Source organism: Cajanus cajan, chromosome 10, assembly GCF_000230855.2.
Source record: "Cajanus cajan strain Asha chromosome 10, NIPB_CcT2T_4, whole genome shotgun sequence".
In the NCBI taxonomy this organism is placed as follows: Eukaryota; Viridiplantae; Streptophyta; class Magnoliopsida; order Fabales; family Fabaceae; genus Cajanus; species Cajanus cajan.
This window is the reverse complement of record NC_138526.1, coordinates 14,071,491-14,094,140: the sequence shown is the minus strand read 5'-3', so window position 1 is coordinate 14,094,140 and position 22,650 is coordinate 14,071,491. Positions and strand designations below refer to the sequence as shown.

The following is a 22,650-nucleotide window of genomic DNA, read 5'->3' as shown; positions in this document are numbered from 1 at the left end:
AAAGCAGTAAAAGGAAGGATTGAAGGGAAACCTCTTGAAGCGTGCTTTTATATATTGCAAAGAACTGGGAAGCGTTTTGGCGTTCCCTCGCTCTACAAGCCCGCTCCTCGCTCTCCTAGAACAAAATTTTAACTAAGGGAATCAAAAAGATTTCCCCTCGACTAGGTTCGATCCTCAAGCAAAATGGCTCGGGGCTCAAGAACTTCGTCGGATCGACTCCCAGAGAGATTTCTAGGGCAGAACACTGCTCAAAAACCCTAGAATACTCAAGGAGGGAGTCAAAACTGAGTGAAAAAGTGTGGAATGACGTCCAATTGGCGTCATATTTATAGGGAATAGGCGCAATACGGCCTACAGGGGCAATACGGCCGTATTGAAATTTTTGAACTTCAATACGGTCGTATTGAAGTTCAATACGGTCGTATTGAAATTCAGAAATTTCAATACGCCCGTATTGAGTTCGCTGCGGTTGTATTGAAGTGTCAATACGGTCGTATTGACTTCAGTACGACCGTATTGAAGTGTCAATACGGTCGTATTGACTTTAGTACGGCCGTATTGGGCTTTTTCCCTCCACTTCCTTATTTTGAGCTATTCTAAGACCTCTAGACCTACAGAGAACCCTCCTAGGGCCTTCGAGGAGTCCTTCTGGCTGATTATCCTTCAGTCTTCGAGAGTCTTCAAGCTTTATTTCCGACCCGGACAATTTTAGGGGTCTACAGTGCATCCTTTTCATAACAACTATTCATTTTGCTAAACCCCAAATTCAATAATTTAGGGCTTGCAATTCTAAGCCTGTAATATCCAGAATAGATGAAGAAATTAAGGATGACTAAGATAGAAAAACCCAACTATAAAAAACTCTATGAAACTCAACTACAACCTTTCATTTTAACTAGAGTACCCATGACTAAAATATTTAAACATGACAATGAAGTGAATATTAGACTAAAAGAAAGGGTGTTAAATTGTTGTCTTCTTTAAAAATTAGTTTTTTATGAAAATATATTATTTAGAAGGTAGATCTTCTAAGTGTTGGAACTTAAAGTGTTTTTTTTCTTCTAAAAACATAGCAAAAGCACCCATATCCAATTGATACATCCTTTTCATAACAACTATTTATTTTGCTAAACCTCAAATTTAATAATTTAGGATTTACAATTCTAAGCCTATATCCAAAATAGAAAGAAATTAAGGATGACTAAGATAGAAAAATTCAACTATAAGAAATTCTATGAAACTCAACTACAACCTCCCATTTTAATTAGACACCCATGATCATAATATTTAAACATGATAATGAAGTGAATGTTAGACTATAAGAAAGGGGGTTAAATTGTTGTCTTCTTTAAAAATCAGTTCTTTATGAAAAATTTGTTCTTCAGAAGGTAGATATTCTAAGTGTTGGAACTTGAAGTATTTTTCTAAAAATAGTTTCTAAGCTTACTTATTTGTAGAAGAAATTATACGATAGTATAACAGTGAATGTAGTAACACTAAATGAACCAATTCCTTTATAAAAATATGTTCTTTTATGAAAATTTGTTACTCAAAAGGTAGATCTTTTGAGTGCTAGAGTTGAGTATATTTTCTAAAAATAGTTTTTGAATTTACTTGTTTATAATTCATATTATGCAACAATATAATATTGAATGCAATAAGTTAAATACACAACTAAAGAGATAAAGAAAGAGAGAATGGACATATGATTTATATTGGTACACTCCAACTAGGCTACATCTCATTCCCACACAACCTTGTGAGATTTTCCATTAAAAACACAGTCAACTACTATTCAAACTAAGTCACCTACTAATACAAAGCACTATTATCCAACAACTTATTGTTAGTAGCAAAACACTCAACCAACTATTGAAGTTTCTTCACTCAACCACCCGTTGAGAAAACAATCTCACAACCATCTGCTTAAGATCAAACAACACTTTTATGTGTTCTTGTAGATTGCAAAAATCATAAGTACCTCTCTTATAAACTTTCACTAAGGAAGATTTAACACTTCTTTCTATTACAAAACTAGCATATAAATATGAAGAGGAGATCAATCTCTGAAAAATCAAAAAGTGAAGCAAGGATCAAAGCTAGTTAAGCTTGAGTATTCTCTATTTTTATTTGTTCTTTCTTACTTTAAAATGAACCCTTTATCTTTTCTTTATATCCACTAAAATAAATTTATTGTGACTTTACTTATTTTTTAAGCAAATGCGAAGTGTACATATACTAAAAGATTTTACACATAGTATTAACAAATAAAACTAATTTCTAAAAGATTGTACACATAATATTAACAACAAATAAAAAAATATATAAATTGGATAAATAACCAAATTTAATAAATAAATTACAAAAGTAACTCGTTTCTTTTTCAAAAACAAAAAATACTTTGAATTGCAATAATGTTATAACACAATATACTTGAAAAATTAAAGGCTACAATTATATATAAAAAAAATTAATATAATAACAATATATAGAAAATAAAAAAATCACTTACCAATCAGAACCGTAACTCTTCAACAAAATAGAAAAATCCAACTAGTAAAACAAAAATACCAAATGCATAAAAATCCAACTAGTAAAACAAAAATACCAAATGCATACTCTTCCCTAAAACTCCATTCACTCTTTCGAGATCTCTCATTAACTCTTTCACTCTTTTGGAAAAATTACTCACTCTCCCTTCACTCTAATTATTTATAAGTGAGCCTCCTTTTCAACATTCAAAAATCACCCACTCTTATTCAAATGCATACTTGCTTGGAGAAGACAATTTGGTCATGTGTCACGGCGTCAATGTGAGTGACATTTTCTATTTGTTACTTTGGTCAAAAAGCAATTGATACAACTTTGTCTAGCCTGCAAGAATGTCATGACGACACTTAAAAATGTTAATATCTGTTACCACACTTAAAAACGTCAATACATTCAACAACACCTAATAAAAACATTTGAATACCTCTCTTAGTCTTGCGACGGTGCCCAAAATAATTTAAAAATAATTTATCTTTAAAAATAGTTGTTTTTTATTTATTTATCCTTGCCAAAAAGCCGAGAAATGCTAGTTTTTACTTTCTTTCTATGACTACTAGATTTTAATTCTTTAGCAACATTTTTTTGTTTATATTTGTTAAAATGTTACTATATATTAAACAAATAAGTTATTTTGTAACATTTAAAAAAAATGTCATTATAGATAGAGTAATTTTTTTATATTTCAATATTATTCTTTCTAATTGCTTTCAAAATTAAAGTCCTATATCGAGTAAAAAAATTTCTCGTAGGTTATTTTGCAACATTATTTTTAAAAATGTTACTATAATTGTTTCTAAAATCAAAGTCTCATGTTGAGTAAAAAAAAAGTAAATTTCTCTTATCTCTAATTATTACCCATAATTAAAGTCACACATCGAATAGATTAATGACTCATAAAGAGTATATATAACCATATAATTATACTTAAGATAAATGAAATTTGATATTTTATATATAATAAGTGGTAATTGATTAAGAATGTCTTTAATCTTCTCTCAAAGAACTCTTAGAAATTTAAGAGGCATAAAAATATAATAATTGATAGTAATATATCTAAATTAAAATTAATTATCATTTTATAAAATTAATAAAATATTGACAACATCATTAAAATGTTACAAAAATATTACTTTGCTAACATTTGAAAAATATTGCTTAATTATATAAAAATGTTATTAAAAATCTTTAGCAATACACATAATTAAGTAACATTTTACAAATGTTACTAAAACCTATTTGTGTTGTAGTGTATAATAGCCTCTTGTAATACATTTGGTTAAAATTTTAAAATTTTAATAGATTCTATCCTAATATGAGAGACTCACTAAGATACTCAAACAACTAACATTCTTGATTTTTATTCATATTCGTTTAAGATTTTGCACGAAATTTAAGAAAATGATTTATATTTTAGTTTTTAAAAATATTTATTACTTATTTTCTTATTCTACCCTCTATTTTTTTATAGTATTTTATTGAAAATATATTGTCTTTTTAAATACAACAATAATTCACATAAGTGATTGAAAAAAATAAGTAAATATTAGAAATAAATAAACACATTGTTCAGTAAACATACATTAATTATTAAGAATAAAAATGAGAAAAAAAATTAATAAATTATTAATTTTAGTAAAATAATAATAAAAAATGATAAATTTTGACATAACGACTATAAATAAAGGAGTATGTGAGTTATGAATCCAAGGAACTCGGATTGCGTCGAAGGTGATTGAGAAGGAAGAAGAATGAGCTGCCAGCTTTTAACTCTACGCCCCGCACCCTCACCCTCACCCATTTCCAAAAGTAGCTCCAAAAACAAGCCAAGACCACCACCACCCCCTCTCTACCAAAGAATCTTCATCCCTCCCCATGTCTACACGCACCCTTCAGCCATACTCTTAGAACTCTGCACTTCCATCAAAGAGCTTCACCAAATCCTCCCCCTCGTCATCAAAAACGGTTTCTACACCGAGCACTACTTCCAGACCAAGCTCATCAGCCTCTTCTGCAACTTCAACAGCGTCACCGAGGCAGCACGCGTCTTCGACCCCGTCCACCCCAAGCTCCATGTGCTTTACCACACCATGCTCAAAGGGTACGCAAAAAACTCATCTTTACGCGACGCCTTCAAGTTTTACGCTCGGATGAGGCGCGATGAGGTTGGGCCTGTGGTGTATGACTTCACCTACTTGTTGCAGCTTTGTGGCGAGAATTTGGACCTCAGGAGGGGGAGGGAGATTCATGGGATGGTGATAACTAATGGGTTTCAGTCCAATTTGTTTGCCATGACTGCTGTTGTGAATCTGTATGCCAAGTGTAGGCAGATTGAGGACGCGTACAAGATGTTCGAGAGAATGCCGCATAGGGACTTGGTTTGTTGGAACACGCTGGTGGCCGGGTATGCGCAGAATGGCTTTGCCAGGAGGGCTGTTCAGTTGGTTTTGCATATGCAGGAGGCCGGACAAAAGCCGGATTCCATCACGTTGGTCAGCGTTTTGCCGGCTGTGGCGGATGTCAAGGCGTTGAGAGTAGGAAGGTCTATTCATGGTTATGCCTTCAGATCAGGGTTTGAATCTCTGGTCAATGTTTCCACGGCAATGCTGGATATGTACTTCAAATGTGGGTCTGTGAGGAATGCGAGGTTGGTGTTTAAGGGGATGAGTAGCAGGAATGTTGTTTCTTGGAATACGATGATTGATGGATATGCGCAAAATGGTGAATCTGAGGAAGCGTTTGCAACGTTTTTGAAGATGTTGGATGAAGGGGTGGAACCGACGAATGTTAGTATGATGGGGGCTTTACATGCTTGTGCTAATTTAGGCGATCTTGAACGAGGGAGATTTGTTCATAAGTTATTGGATCAGAAGAAACTTGCTTTGGATGTGTCTGTTATGAACTCTTTAATATCCATGTATTCAAAGTGTAAGAGAGTTGATATTGCAGCCTCGGTATTTGATAATTTGAAACAGAAAACAATTGTAACGTGGAATGCTATGATATTAGGATATGCACAGAATGGGCGGGTAAATGAAGCTTTAAATCTATTCTGTATGATGCAATCTCATGACATCAAACCTGATTCCTTTACTTTAGTGAGTGTAATTACTGCTCTTGCTGATTTATCGGTTACCCGCCAGGCTAAGTGGATTCATGGAATTGCTATAAGAACTTTGATGGACAAGAATGTCTTTGTTTGTACAGCACTCGTTGACACGTATGCGAAATGTGGAGCCATTCGAACTGCAAGAAAGCTTTTTGACATGATGCAAGAGCGACATGTGATAACATGGAATGCAATGATAGATGGATATGGAACACATGGCCATGGAAAAGAAGCTCTGGATCTCTTTAATGAAATGCAGAAGGGATCTGTTAAGCCAAATGAGATCACATTTCTCTCTGTTATCTCAGCTTGTAGTCACTCGGGTTTAGTGGAAGAGGGCCTCTATTACTTCGAAAGCATGAAGGAAATCTATGGCTTGGAGCCTGCAATGGATCACTATGGTGCCATGGTTGATCTCCTTGGTCGTGCCGGCAGGCTACATGATGCTTGGAAATTCATCCAGGAGATGCCTGTCAAACCAGGAATTACTGTTTTAGGTGCAATGCTAGGTGCTTGCAAAATCCATAAAAATGTTGAATTGGGTGAGAAGGCTGCAGACAAACTATTTGAGTTAGACCCAGATGATGGTGGATATCATGTATTGCTTGCCAACATATATGCCTCTGCTTCAATGTGGGACAAAGTTGCTAGGGTGAGGACTGCAATGGAGAAGAAAGGGATTCAGAAAACTCCAGGCTGTAGTTTGGTGGAGTTGAGAAATGAAGTTCATACATTCTACTCGGGAAGTACTGATCATCCTCAATCCAAAAGAATCTATGCTTATCTTGAGACTCTTGGAGATAAGATCAAGGCTGCTGGGTATATGCCTGACACCAATTCAATTCATGATGTGGAAGAAGATGTGAAGGAACAATTGCTCAGTAGCCATAGTGAGAGGCTTGCTATTGCATTTGGACTTTTGAATACGAGCCGTGGCACAACGATCCACATTAGGAAGAATCTAAGAGTTTGTGGTGATTGCCATGAAGCCACTAAGTACATTTCACTAGTGACCGGAAGGGAAATTATTGTGCGCGATTTACGTAGGTTCCATCATTTTAAGAATGGAAGCTGTTCTTGTGGGGATTACTGGTGAATCATTAGATACCCTTGTTATCATCATCCAATCACGATTCCTTCTACAAGTATCTGTAATTTGGATCAATCTTTAACCACATCACCGGTCATTCTAATGCCACGTTTTAGCCGTGGCCATGCTACTCTTTTCTTGAGCTGTATAATTTTTGAAATCCACTATATTATTGAGTTGTATATTTTTTTTTTCTTCGAAATGTATGCTTTGATAGTGATTACGTCTGAGAGTAGGGATTTGTGTGGAAAGGAAGGGAAGGGGAAAGGTTTATAGGTAAACTGGCTTCTCTGTTTCAATAACACATTAATCCTAAAATTTGACCATCAGCAAAGAGACGTGTTGGCTATAAAGCAATAAAGGGTCCTTCATCTAGATAAAGAGCATACAGTGGCGAGTTGGTGATGAATCAGAAGAAGCCTTTGCAACTTTTCTGAAGATGTTGGATGAAGGGGAGGAACCTACGAAGGTTACCATGACGACAGGAGCTTTTCTTGCTTCCTCTAATTTGGGTGATCTTGAAGGAGGGGGGTTTGTTCATAAATTGTTGGATCAGCAGAAACTTGATTACAATGTGTTAGTTATGAACTTTTTAAGGGCATTTCCAATGGAAGCAACTTATTTGAGTTGCTTCATGCATTGAAAAGTGTAAAAAGTGGTCCCAATGTGCCATGTCATCAATCCTCGCTCAGCCCTTGCCGTCAAATCCCACGACTCTACCCTTGCTGTCAAATTCCGTGCCTCTGCCGTCAAACCCTCGCCGTCAATCCTCGCTCCGTTGATCTCTTTCCCCACCAAAATTTGATAAGCAACGGTTGCTTGCAAAAGCAACTCTCTTCTTCAAGCAACTCATATTGTCACGTAGAAGTGTTCTAATGGGAAGAAACTACGCCTTTAAACAAGAAACGGGACAAGCAACTCCCATTAGAATTGCTTTAATATTCATATATTCTAAACTCAAGAAAGTTGATGTAGCAGCCTCAATATTTGATAATTTGAAGGAGAAAACAAATGTCACAAGGAAAGCTTAAATGGGTGCTTAAAGGAGGCTTTAAATATTATGTATGATGGAACAAGGCATTAAACTTGATTGTTTTACGTTGGTGGGTGTAATCACTGCTCTTGCGGATTTCTCAGTCAGCTGCCAGGTGAAATGGATTCATGGACTTGTAATAAGAACTTATATGGACAAGAATGTCCTTGTTTCCACTGCTCTTGTTGACATGAATGCAAAATGTGGAGCCATAAAAACTACGAAAGCTTTTTGATATGATGCAATAGCGACATGCGATAACATGGAATGCAATGATAGATGAATATGGACCACTTGGCCTTGGAAAAGAAGCTCTGGATCTCTACAATGATTTGCAGAAGGAGCTGTTAAGCCAAATGATATAACATTTTTGTCTGTTATCTCAGCTTGTAGTTACTCTGATTTTGTGGAAGAAGGCCTCATCTTCAAAATCATGAAGAAAGATTATGATTTGGAGCCTACTATGGATCGCTTTAGTTCCATGGTTGATCTCCTTGGTCGTGTTGGCCAGATACTTGAACAATACAAATTAGGAAGAGTTTGTGGTAATTGTCATGATGTCACCAAGTACATTTCATTAATTATATAGCGCGTGATTTACGTAGGCTCCATTTTAAGAAAGGAAGCTGTTCTAGTGGGGATTACTGGTGAATCAATCGATCGTATCCTTTTTATGTGATCATAGCCAACTATTTTTTTCTTCATTTTAATAGTAGCCATGCCACTATATTTTTCCATTGCCTATTACATGTGCGTCCGTGCGCCCAGCTCATCTTTTTTGCCTGCTTTTAAATGACCTTGGCTACTTGGAAGAGACAATGTTTCTAATGTCTATGGCATATGGTTATCTCCTATCACTGTTTAGAGTCTATACATTCAATTATCCTAACACATCAACACAAAATTGCCGAAACAACAGAAAACATGTCAAACACAGTCCCCATTCCCCAGATAATCTATACACCAAAAACTTTCGAGGCACTGATGATCACCCTCACCTCCACCACCAAAACTGTCTAAACAGGTAAGTCTTTCTCATCCTAGCATTGTATGTCAGGAAGGCTCTGGCTTTGACAGGATCAGCATTTAAATATTCAAATGCATACATCTGTTTACCCTCTTCCAAACCATCTATCTCCATCACAGCCTGCAATAGCTCACTTGCATCAAATGAGCATTTGCTTTGCTCCATAGCATCAGCCAAACGTCGGATGCTTGATGCCACTGTCATCAATGCATCCTGAAGAGAATCTGAGGCACGAGGCCGTTTTGGAAGATGTCTTACAGGCTGGACAAGAGGAGGCTCTTGAAAACCATCTGGCATCTGACCAAATTCTGGATTTCCAGTGTATGATTCAGTTCCGTCTGTCTCACTCATGTCTTCTGAACCGGGAGAAACAAAGGAGGCCGATTCGTCCTCACAATTCTTCATGTCCATTAGATCGTCACAATTCTTCATGTCCATTAGATGGCTTTCACTCTTCATCTTAGTCCAAGGACTAGGGGCTTGATAATTTCCACAAACAATTTTAAGTTCATCAAACATCTCTATCTGTTTTCCACGGAATCCTCTTGCATCGGGATGTGCCTATTCATTGAATCAAAGAACACCAGAATAAGTAATTTACGTAAGTTATACGCATTCAAGAATGGAGAAAAATGAAAAATTACTCACAGCAATGTAGTTCTTCCAGAGCTCGTCACTGTCACACTCAATCATGTTTGTATTTGGGTCCCACCAGAAACCATCCTGACTCAGCATGTCTTTCATTACTTTATACCTTTTCTTAATGGTTTTCAAGCGGTTGATAACTTTCTGATTATTCAAATTCAAGTTGAAGCACGTGTTTACCGCTACACAGGCAGCTGTGTAGGCATTCTCATTGAAACATTTGTCAATTTTGTTTCCATTTTTTGCCTGAGCCGCCAGGGCTTCAATCAGACACTTGTCCATCGCAGTTGACCACACAACATTCCTTCCCTTGTTTTTCATATCCCTTCTTTGTCTTTGCAGATCATAGTGCTCCATTTCTACAGAAAATACAGAATTGAATACACTGTTCAATATAATAATCCATGTATGCATCATCATACATTTTTATTTTTTATAACACCATACATATTTAAATTAATAGTATTATCCTCATTTACTTAAGGATAGTTCAAACCATGAAATTAATAAAAGTTTTACAGAAGAAAAAGGGAAGGATCTAGTAAAGAAACAAACAGTAGATCCATAATGTAATATCAATATTCAATGATCATCACAATTTAAGCTCATAAGTTTTAAGGTGCTTATTACAGAACAATTACTTATAAGTAGAATGTATTAAAAAATTAAAATTGAAATGAGTTTTGCTTGGATAGTATAAAATAAAGTACAAAAAATAACTTAAAAATAGTGAGGAGAAATTTGTAAAACATGCAAAAGCAGGTGTCGGATTAAATTTTGGCCAAACATCCATTCAACCTCAAGGAAGTCTTCTTGAAAGCAAATCTCACTTTATGTGGAAAGATCCAGGTTATGCATAATGCAACCTTAGGCACATTTAGTTCAAGCAGAAAGGGTGCGCTTGATAGAAGGAAACTTTTTCCAAGCCTAAGAATTATGATTTATGGATATCATGATTCTTGATAATGGTTAAATTTTGTTTGGTTGACCATAAATATTTTAGGAATATTTATAAATATCACATGATAATTAAAATTTTTTACTGCATTAAATAAAAAAAATTAAAGATAACGTAATATTCTTACCATAGAAAAATTTCCTTTCAATTAGGGAATGTTCAATTCCCACCTCTTCCATGGGAACAATTTTGTAGGAAAGATGAATAAAAATCATTCCTACCTCTTCCATGGGAACAATTTTGTAGGAAAGATGAATAAAAATCACACCTAGGAAACATATTTCCTAGGAATGTTACTTTTTAAATAAAATATCAAAAATAGAAAACTAATATTCGCAAACTCAAATTCCCTGAAAGGTGAAAATATTCTGTGTAACAAACAACTCCTAAAAGTTTTTCACTAGATTGTTTCATGGGTGTGTTCCATCTTTGATACGCAAAAAAAAGCATTCATAATCATGAGTTTTTTCCCCATTCCTAACCTTCTACAGTTCTGAATGTGCAAGCAAACTGAGCACTACAAATCAATCATCAACAGTGAAAGCTTTCCTGGTGATGACGAGTTTCTCCAAAATGCTCTGACAAGCAAAACAAGAACAACTTTTTCAGCCACAAACTTCGGCATCAATTTCCAACATTACTAAAGTAGCTACAAAAGCTGTCCAGTAAAATCATTGATTTGTTGGAGACCAGCAAGAATCCACAATGAGTAAAAAGGGAATTGAAGAACAGAGTAGGTATTTTTCCATTTCAAAACAGAATTGGTTGCATTAGATGGGAATTTGAAAACACCATGGATGCAAAATGAATTAAGCAGACCACATTTTATAAACAACCAAATCCCAAAAAAAACAGGATTAACAGGAAACCAATTTGAAAATTAACACTAAACACCATATGTTGAATATCCAAAATGAAGTTACCTCAAGTACGTCCTCCTTAAAGCGACATAAACATTCCTGATTCCTCACTGTGTTCTCTGAAATCAAACACTGTTTGCATAATTTTCCGGTTATTTTCAAAGAAAATTCAAACTAAAAACCACAACTTCCTACCTGTCCAAGTTGTTATTCCATCCACTTTCACCATACTAATCAAAAAACAATACCCACCAATTCCACTCGTAACACACTCTTTACACATCACAATGACATTAAGCAAAGATGCCAGCTCAGCAAATATCACTTTGACACACTAGCAAGAACACAAGTTCTATTACTCTATAGCAAAGGAACACAATGAAAACACAAAAATGTGATTGCTAAAGTAAATAGTGTCCACTTTCTTTACCACAACAAAATAAGAAGAAAATATCAATTTAACTTCAAACTCTAGAATTCAAATTGAAAAGCTTCAACAACTACAGAAAAAAAAAAAAGAGAAGAAGAACTGAATCAAAGTGAAGAAAATGCAGACAAGAAATCAGTACCAAGAAAAACTAATTGCCGAAGATTGGATAGTTATCGCCAATTAGATCGCGGAATCACACTGCAGAAACATCCCATTGAAGTGCAGAAGGCAATTACGATAGCACATTGGAATTGTTAGGGTTTTCTCGGGAAAATTTAGAGTTTTCACTTTCTCGAAGACGAAAAGAAAAAGTTCAGTCCGTTTCAGTCTATGGGATAGAGTGAATCACAGTGTGTAGTAGAACTTACTGAAGGAACCTATATTTCAATTTTCACAGACACGAATGACCCCTGGTAATTTTAATTACTGTGTCAACATTACCGTTAATACTCAATTTATTTTAAAAAATATTTAATCTTTTGTTTTATCTTTAGATTTATTTAGAAAACTATTTTTCAAATAATGCACTTGCTCTCTATATCTAACAAATGCATTATTTTCAATAAATAAAAATGCAATGAATGAGACGGTGTCTCAAAATTTGAAAAAGAATTATTATAAAATTAAACATAAATTAAAAGTTAAAAAATTTAATTGTGTTTAATGCATGTAATTTTAAAAATCAATTATTTGTGTATAAAATGTATCAAAATACATTCAAATTATATAATAAATTGTATCATGTAATTAGAAAACATCAGGACGCCTGTGTATAAGTATGGGGACATTTTATGTCAAGTATTATATATAATAAACTATATTTTTTATTACATTAAAAATTAAGTATTTCATTATTTTTTATGTTTTATGTTGTAAAAAAAATAAAATTAATATATTATTTTTGAAGTATATTTTTTTAAAAAAATATATTTGACTGTAATTTGCTAACTTAATTTTTCTTAAAAATAAATGGATGTAAACTATCAAATATATATGAGATTTAATAATATACATCTTTTTAAAAAGGAGTTTATTAATAAGTTATAATTATAATATTTTTAAAAAAAGTTAACTTACTCCTTTTTTAAAAAAAAAAAGTAGTTATAAATTAGCAAAATCACATGTGCACACATGTATCATGTTATACTTTTATTAAAACAACAAAGTTTTAATATGAAAAATTAATGGTTAAATGATTGTTTTATTACTTATATAAAGAAAAATAATTTTAAAGATGTTGAAAATGAGGAAATTATTTAGTATTTTTAGAATATGAAATCTTGTAGACAAAAATTAAAATGTATATTTGTTTTCTAAAAAATGTGAAACTATATTTTTATTATTATAAATTTGTATATGAATACTATTTAAAATTTCTGAATCCATCATTGGTGAAAATAATATGTGAAATCCAATAATAATAAAAAAATCATTAGCATATGATGCATGACGATGTACTCATGATATTACAGGAAAAAAAAAACCTTATCAAATTTTAAAATATGAATGGAGTCGAGATATTTTCTATCTCTATAAAATTATCAATATTTAATAGTGTTCAAAAATCATTAATATTTATTGGATTAATTGAGGTTATGTTTGGTCTTCAAACCTAAATATCTTAAATTCAAATCTTATATTTATAAAAATAATTCATTTTTTTATAATTTAAAATTTTAAAAATAAAATTATCTTAAAAAATATATACATCAAATTGAACAATCTCATTATTGTATGTTATAAATTGTGCTTATAATCTAAACAACATGAAAATTCGAAGCCTCATTTATTAAACATATGAAAATAAAGAAAGATTGGTATCCTCAACTTACTTCCCTGTGAGATTGCAAAACATTCAAAACTATTATACAACTTAAGCAATATAGCTGAAGCAAAATGTCAAATAGGTAAAATATGAATATACTTAATTAGTTAAACACCTCTAAAATGCATATTCCATAAGAAATGATTGCATAAGAAAGCTTCAACAATGAAAAAAATGTAGGATTTCAAATTGAATAATGAAAGAATAAGACATTAGTAATGAATAAACATATTATATTCAAAGAATAAGAATAAAAAAAAAATATAGAATAAATATACACATATAAAGAGGAAGATAAGAAGATGAACATGGAGTGGAACTGTAAACGAATGTTGCAAAAATATTAATTAATATGAGATACAAAATGTAAAAACATTCAAATGAAATTGAAAATGATATAACCTTACCTCAGAGAAAGAATAAAAAGACGCATTTATCTGTATTGTTTTTATTCATGCCTTCATTAAAAATAAATGCAAATAATAAAAACAAATTTTAGCAATCAAATATTTTATAACGATGAAATGAAAAACAATAATGTATACACACATATTTATAATTGACTAGATCAAATTATCTTTTGTATTATTAAAATCAAATTATGTGAGATTCTTTAATTTGATTATTGGATTATGCTGTAAATTTGAATAAATATATATTTGTATTATTAATTAATTTGAATCATAATAAATTTGTGTTATCAATTTTAATGTTGAAATTATTAAAATTATATCCACTACAATCACCTTAATTAATATTAATGAAATCGAGACATTTTGTGTTTCTATATTTTATCTAATAAAAGTGTTTAAAAGTTATCAATGTTTAGTATATTAATTGGTGTTACATTTGATTTTTAAACTTAAAAGTCTTGAGTTTGAGTCTTATCTTTATAAGAATGATTAATTTTTAATATTATTTTTTATTATTTTAAAATTTAATGATAAAATCATCTAAAAGATGTGTACATCAAATGAGACGATCCATTTATTATATGTTCTAGATAATTAAGTAATTATATGAATTAAAAATAAAATTATCTATTATTTATATTTTAGAAAAAACTAAATTTAGAGATTTATTTACCTAAAATAAATCTTTCAAGATTTCATTATTTAAATTAAATTTGTTAAAAGTTGGAATAAATATGTATATTAGTGTTATCAATTTATTTGAATGGAAATGTACGATTGTATTACTAATAAGAATGTTCAAACATGATTGATTACCATAATTAAAAATTTCATAGAAATATAATTAATTAATTGGTTACAATTATATTTTTTAAAGAATTAACAAAAATACGATTGGATTGCTAATTGGAATGTTGAAATCATGATTGATTATCATAACTACATATTTCATAAAAATATAATTACTATAATTAAATATTTTAAAAATTAAAAAATAACTACATATTTCATAAAAATATAATTACTATAATTAAATATTTTTAAAAATTAAAAAATAAAATAGTTTAACGATATTTCAACAAAAAAATAATAATCAATATTCTTTTGAGTTAGTTGTTTAAATGATGTATGATAAAGATTAAATTTAGTTCATTATATATTGATATAGATGATGATTTAAGTTGTTTAACTTGAAAGTTGTCTATTGTTGGAAGTTGATTAAGTTAAAACTTCTGTTGATTAATTTGTTAAATTTGAAAGTTGTTTATAATCTTAAGTTGAAAGTTGTTTCATGTTGAAGTTGTATAAAATAAAATTGAATGATGATAAGTTGTATAAACATGTGATGCATATCTAAGTTGAGATACATTAAAATTATAGGAGAGTAGAGTTGTTTTAGAAATTAAAATATATTATTGTGTGAATATAAGTTGTGGTATTTTGAGATCCTAAAAATGAAAATTCTTCAATAAGTTGCTTCCTAAATGGAAAGTTGTTTTCATGTTGTCTCCTCTAACTTTTGAGTGGAATTGTATAAGAACTAGGTCAAGCCATACATGTTATAAGTGGCCAAATCAATTAAGGTATGAAGTCCACTGATAAAATCCTTAAATGATAACTAGAAAAGTGTGTAGTATTTGGAGGATAGTTGGTAGACTAATTCTATATGAGGTTCAGTTATGCATGATAATAAGGTCATGGTAAACTCACACCCAAGTTGTGTGATATGACTTGCATTAGTACTTTGGCTTCATTTTCATATATTTCATTTTTTTTATTGTATTATACAAATAATAGAGGTTGGCCTAGTTTGACCTAATATGCTTTTTTATAAGATCAAGCATGGTCTTTTTGAATAAATAGACTTTTTAAAAAACTTAGATATAACATTTTAATTAAATAGATTAGGATAGACTTTAAACAAACAAAATCATAAATCTATATTAGGGTCTAACTTATTCTAAGTCCTAAATATAAGGTATGAATGTGAATACAATACCACATAAATTATTCTAAAATTAACATATAATAAAAATTAAAATCAGAGAGTTCATATTATAAAAATAACTATTATGATTGTAAAAAAAATGTTATAATTAATTTAATTTTTGGGGGTAATACAATTTGTATTGTTATATATCATTGCCACTAAAAATTATTAACATTGTTAATAAAATAAAATAAATATTTTATTTTAATAATTATGATGAAAAATAATAGTCACTAAAATGATATATTAATTTTTTATAAATAATAACACTTATAATTTATATACAATTGTTCTAACACAGTATGTTTCGCTTTATGCATGCTTATGTGAAAGTATATTGATGCATGATATTTTTGTTGAGTCTAAAGCCTTTTTTGAAGATGTAGTTTTAGCTTTGATGTAGCTTTGTTTAAGTTTGCTTCATTATATATTTTTGGCCTTTATTAAAAGGATATTGTATTAGTTGTTTCATAAGACCCAGGCTTGTATGTATTAGCTTGTTATGATTGTTTGTTTTCAAAACTAATCTAGTTTTTTAGTAAACATATCTCAATATTTTTCATTTTATGTGAAAACATAATGTAATAGATTATCAAGTTTTGGTAATAGATTACACAGTTAAATGAAACTAGAATCATTCAAAAGAATTCAATGTTAAGCGAGGTAATTGATAAATATAAGATGTAAAACTTGCTGTTAGTGAGAGCACAATAATTAGTTGGTTATTACTAATTAGTAATAAGCCCATTTACCAGCTATATAAGGCTTTGTATTCCTTTTTTCTTGGTTTCAATGAGAATAGATTCAGTTTTCTGTTTGGACTATTCAGTTTCACTCTCTCGATTATATTTCAACAAATCTTTTATGGTATCACAGCGGGTTCATCCCGCTCCGCTTCCGCGATCGTGTGATTGTTCTTTTCTTTCAATTATTGTTCCGTTACTGTTTCTTTTGCATTCTTTTTTCTGCTATGCCGCGACATAATAACAATTCGTTCTCTATTTTGGGAGTTAATGCAAATGCGTCTTCATCGAACATGGATCCATTGCAGAATCCTTCATCACCGTATTATCTCCATCCAAGCGAGAGCCCAGCCACTGTACTCGTTTCACCACCATTAATACCAAGTAACTATCATTCTTGGGCTCGGGAAATGAAGCGAGCCTTGATTTCGAAAAATAAGTTCAGATTTGTTGATGGAACCATTGAGCCTCCTTTAGACAGATTTGATCCTAGCTTTGAGGCTTTTGAACGATGCAACAATATAGTTCAATCTTGGATTCTTAATTCTTTATCTCCATCAATTAAACAGAGTGTTGTTTACAAAGAATTTGCTAAAGATGTTTGGAAGGATTTGAAACTTAGGTTTTCTCAGGGAGATTTTGTTAGAATTGCTGAAATTCAACAAGAGCTTTACAGTTTCAAACAGAATTCCTTGTCTGTGAGTGATTTCTTTACTGAGTTAAGAGTTCTTTGGGAGGAATTAGAAAATTATCGACCTCTTGGAGATTGCAGATGTACTTCTAAGGAATATAGAGAACAAGATTATGTCATGAGGTTTTTGATGGGATTGAATGACTGTTTTGATGTGGTTAAATCTCATATTCTTTTAATGGATCCTCTTCCATCTATAGAGAAAGCGTTCTCGATGGTGATTCAACACGAGAGACAACATGGATTAACTCCTTCGGGTGTAATGGATTCGATGGTTAATTTGACAGAGGGGAAGAAGTCTTTTGGCAAAGGGAAAAATAATTCCACCATAAGATAATGTAGTTATTGTGGAAGATTGGGACACACTATTGATACATGCTACAGAAAGCACGGTTTTCCACCTGGTGTTAAGCCAAAGTCATATGCATCAGCGAGCAACGTTTATAGTGATGAGTACAAGAATGAAGAAGTATTAGATGAGGTGGTTCAGAAGAAAACCATAACTGGATTTACAGAAGAGGAGCATCGTGTGATATTAAGTTTGGTTCAGAAGTTTGGAAACCAACAGATGCAAGAAGATTCACAAAAACAAAATCATAATGTGAACCAGATTTCTGTAAGGTCGAGTGACAACAAACATACTGATTATCACAATGTTGAAGGTATAAATTCTGTACTGGCTAATTTTGTTGGCCAAAGTCAGCATGTATGGGTCATTGATTCAGGGGCAACCGATCATATATGCGTATCATTAAATTGTTTTTCCTCATACAGTAGGATACCACCGATTAATGTAAATTTTCCTAATGGAACAAGTGTTGTAGCTGATATATCTGGGACGGTTATAATTTCTGAGTTCTTACTTCTTGAAGATGTTCTATATCTTCCCCTTTTCACTACCAATTTGTTGTCAGTCTCAAAGTTGGTTAAGTCAAAGCATTGTACTTTTGTCTTTTCTGATGACTCTTGTTCTATTCAGGACCCATCATTGAGGACGATTGGTTCGGGTGATCTTCAACATGGATTATATTGCTTAAAGCAGACAAGAGGTTTGATTGGTAGTAATGTTTCAGTGAATAAAAATAAAGTGTTTTGTAACAATGTTATGTTGAATAAGGACGCCTTATGGCATTACAGATTTGGTCATGTTTCCTTTCAAAAATTGTTGATGTTGCATAAACAATTTCCTTCTATTCAACCTATTAATCATGTCACATGTGACATATGTCACTTTGCAAAACAGAAGCGCATCCCTTTTTCTTTAAGTTCACATAAGGAAAATACATGTTTTGAGCTTTTGCATATGGATATATGGGGTCCATACTCAACTAGTTTTGTGCATAATTATAAATATTTTCTAACTATAGTGGATGACTATAGCAGGTACACTTGGGTTACTATGTTAAAGGGGAAATATGAAGTTCGTGCTCATGTACAAAGGTTCATCAATTGGGCAGAAAAACAATTTAGAGGCCTTGTCAAAATTGTAAGATCAGATAATGGTCCAGAATTTATGTTGGCTGATTATTACGCATCTAAAGGAATTCAACATCAAACAAGTTGTGTTGAAACACCCCAACAGAATGGGCGTGTGGAAAGGAAACATCAACATGTACTCAATGTTGCTCGTGCGTTGTTGTTCCAATCACAACTCCCCAAGGTGTATTGGTGTTATGCAGTTGGGCATGCAACATACTTGATCAATAGGGTGCCGAGTAAGTTACTTGGAGAAAAAAGTCCATTTCAATTGCTTTATCAAAGGTTGCCAGATTTGGAAGAATTCAAAGTTTTTGGTTGTCTTTGTTATGTATCTAGCCTCTCTGCACAAAGGTCAAAGTTTGATCCTAGAGCCAAGAAATGTATATTCCTAGGCTACAAAATGGGAGTCAAAGGATATATAGCACTTGATCTCAACACAAGAGAGATCATAGTATCTAGGAATGTTGTTTTCAAAGAGCACATATTGCCTTACAGAGATCACACTCTCTCATTTTATCAACAGACATGCAAAGTACCAAATACTTTCTTTGACAATGAAACAACTTCTGGACCAATTGTTGTATCTGACGTAGTCGAGAAAATTAATACAACAATACAACCAGCAGTTGTGCAACCTGCTGGAAATACTTCCTATGAACCAGTAGAATCCATTGCTCCGCAACAATCTCCACAACTTAGAAAGTCATCTCGCATCAGACATCAACCAACACATTTGGCAGATTATTATGTTAATATGGTTCAATCAAAAGGTGTGTATCCTATCTCTGCACAACTGAGTTATGATGCACTTTCTACAACCCATAAAGCGTATGCTCTCTCTTTATCCATAACAACAGAGCCTACTTCCTTTCTTGAGGCAAATAAACAACAATGTTGGAAGGATGCGATGGTAGTTGAACTTAAGGCTCTAGAGGATAATGGCACTTGGATTATAGTGGATCGACCTCCCGATGTAACCCCTGTAGGTAATAAATGGGTTTATAAAATAAAAAGACACTCTGATGGTACCATAGAAAGATACAAGGCACAGTTGGTGGCAAAAGGGTACACACAAACTGAAGGGATAGATTTACTTTGACACTTTTTCGCCAGTAGCCAAACTTACTACTGTGAGAACTCTATTGGTTGTTGCTTCAATTAAAAATTGGTTTGTGCATCAACTGGATGTTAATAATTCTTTCCTACACGGAGAACTTCATGAAGATGTATATATGGATATTCCACAAGGTGTTTCTTCTCCGGGTCCTAACAAAGTTTGCAAGCTTGTGAAGTCCTTATATGGACTCAAACAAGCGAGTAGAAAGTGGTATGAGCGACTATCATCTCTATTGTTGCAACAAGGATTTGTTCAATCCTCAGCAGATCATACTCTTTTCACAAAATGTCATGGTACCACCTTCCTTGCTTTGTTGATATATGTAGACGATATTGTTTTGGTTGGAGATTCTTATGCCAACTTATGTGCCATTAAGGAGACTTTACACCACCATTTTGGGATCAAGGATCTAGGAATCCTTAAATATTTCCTAGGCTTAGAGGTTGCCCATTCTACAAAGGGTATATCTCTCTGCCAAAGAAAGTATTGTCTTGATCTTCTCACTAACACTAGGATGTTGGGCTCAAAACCTGTTAGCCCACCTCTTGAACCTGGCACACATTTATCTAAGGGAGATGGAGTACCTTATCATGATGTAGGTGAGTATAGAAGGTTTATTGGGCGTTTGTTGTACTTAACGACAACAAGGCCTGACATATCTTATGCCATACAACAGTTAAGTCAATTTTTGTCTTGCCCGACTAAGACTCATTACAAAGCTGCACAACGTGTTCTACGCTACCTGAAAGGGTCTCCTGGACGTGGTCTTTTCTTTTCTCGGTCCTCTTCTCTCCAACTCATGGGCTTTAGTGATGCAGATTGGGGAGGATGTCCAGATACCCGTTGTTCAATCAGTGGGTTCTGTTTCTTCCTTGGGGAGTCCTTGGTATCTTGGCGTTCTAAGAAGCAAACTACTGTGGCACGATCTTCCTCTGAATCCGAGTATCGAGCTTTAGGGGTTGCTACTTGTGTTACAGTGGCTTTCTTTCTTGTTGGCAGATTTAAGGGTGGTCCCGACCAAATCAGCAGTTCTATTTTGTGATAACAAAAGTGCCCTACACATTGCAGCAAACCCAATCTTTCACGAGCGTACGAAGCATCTTGAGATTGATTGTCATGTAGTTCGAGAAAGATTACATAGTGGACTCATGAGACTACTTCCACTACCCTCCTCAGATCAAACAGCGGACATCTTTACTAAAGCGTTACTGCCATCTGTCTTTCGAAAGATGATTTCCAAGCTTGGGATGCTAGATATCTACCATCCTTCACTAAGCGTTACTGCCATCTGTCTTTCGAAAGATGATTTCCAAGCTTGGGATGCTAGATATCTACCATCCTTCACTTGTGGGGGGGGGGGTGATAAATATAAGATGTAAAACTTGTTGTTAGTGAGAGCACAATAATTAGTTGGTTATTACTAATTAGTAATAAGCCCATTTACCAGCTATATAAGGCTTTGTATTCCTTTTTTCTTGGTTTCAATGAGAATAGATTCAATTTTCTGTTTGGACTATTCAGTTTCACTCTCTCGATTATATTTCAATAAATCTTTTAGTAATAGATTACAATTTCAAGTAATAGATCACTGAAACTTAGCATCCTCACTATTTTAATTGATTATCATGCTTGGTAAAAGATTACCATGATGACTTTTTAGTGAAACAAGTGATTTAGCATCGGGTTAATCGATTATCCAATGTAATAATCGATTACCTATGTGAAAATTGAGTTATATGCTTATTAAGAATTATGAGATAATCGATTACCATGTTTGGTAATAGAGTACCTCTGTTCCAAAATCAATGTGGTTTCAGTTTTAAAAATCCGGTAATAGATTACCTTCATAAGTAATAGATTACAGCTGTTATGAAATTTTTTAAATTTTGAAATCCTCTTTCACTATAAATATAACTCTTTTCAAAAACTTAAAAGAGAGATCAAATCTACTCTGAGAAGAACTTTTTAGAAAAAGAAAACATCACAAACTTTTCAGAAAGAATACAAGTGCTAAAGATTGATTGAAGAAGATGAGTTCTTGAAAGGTTTCAAGAAACTTTGAGCTAATCTTTGTATAAGATCATTCTACACATATTAGGTGTATTCTTTTTTATCTTAAATATTTGTTTGAACTTTTGGTTGTATTACTCTGAGATAGGGTGTCTCAAAAAGAGTTAAGAGAAATCTTGAGACTGGGTTTTTCTCAAGTAAGTTCTTGAGGGGTGCAAGAATCTTTATTTATGAAATCTTGTGGATTCAAGATTGTGTATGATTTTCATTATGATTGTAATATTGCTTTTACATGGTGTGTGTAAAGAATATTACAATGAAATGACTTGATTTAGTGGTGTGCTAAGTCAGAAAATGGATGTAGGCCCTTGTATGGCTAAACCAGTATAGATCATTGTGTAATTCTCTCTTAACCTTCATCTCTTAATATAAATTTGTTATCATCTTGTGATATTTGTCAAAAAGAATTTCAAGAAAATGTTTCTTTATATGCTATCAATTGATGTTCATATTCAGTTCATCATATATGCAATTTGGTAATAATAAAAGAAAAAAGGTAATTTCTAAAATCAATTTGGATTACAAGTATTTGATTTGTTGCACGCTATATATGATATTTTGTATCTTATTACTGATTTGTAATCTAAATTTGATTAATTGAAATTGGGATAAGAAAGAAAAGA

At 32.5% G+C, this 22,650-nt stretch overlaps 2 protein-coding genes across 10 annotated transcripts; one reads left to right on the top strand and one right to left on the bottom strand.

Moving 5' to 3' along the window:
- The first annotated feature begins 4,247 nt into the window (after window positions 1–4,247).
- Window positions 4,248–6,930, top strand: CRR22 (Pentatricopeptide repeat (PPR) superfamily protein). Its single transcript, XM_020369629.3, has one exon. It carries the CDS (start codon window positions 4,299–4,301, stop codon window positions 6,750–6,752), a length of 2,454 nt encoding a protein of 817 aa, XP_020225218.1. The 5' UTR covers window positions 4,248–4,298; the 3' UTR covers window positions 6,753–6,930.
- Window positions 6,931–8,598: 1,668 nt separating this feature from the next.
- LOC109808325 (Myb/SANT-like DNA-binding domain protein) lies at window positions 8,599–12,058 on the bottom strand. Of its 9 annotated transcripts, XM_083065090.1 has the most exons (6): window positions 11,839–12,058; window positions 11,465–11,603; window positions 11,333–11,388; window positions 10,892–10,987; window positions 9,455–9,810; window positions 8,599–9,367 (listed from the first exon to the last, which is right to left on the bottom strand). In XM_083065090.1, the coding sequence occupies exons 5-6, from the start codon at window positions 9,806–9,808 to the stop codon at window positions 8,774–8,776; spliced, it is 948 nt and encodes a 315-aa protein (XP_082921216.1). In that variant the 5' UTR covers window positions 9,809–9,810; window positions 10,892–10,987; window positions 11,333–11,388; window positions 11,465–11,603; window positions 11,839–12,058; the 3' UTR covers window positions 8,599–8,773. The 9 variants fall into 9 exon arrangements, with proteins under 9 accessions (XP_082921216.1, XP_082921217.1, XP_020226864.1 ...); XM_083065091.1 differs by lacking the exon at window positions 10,892–10,987; XM_020371275.3 differs by lacking the exon at window positions 11,465–11,603 and having other exon boundaries at window positions 11,333–11,401.
- Window positions 12,059–22,650: the final 10,592 nt, after the last annotated feature.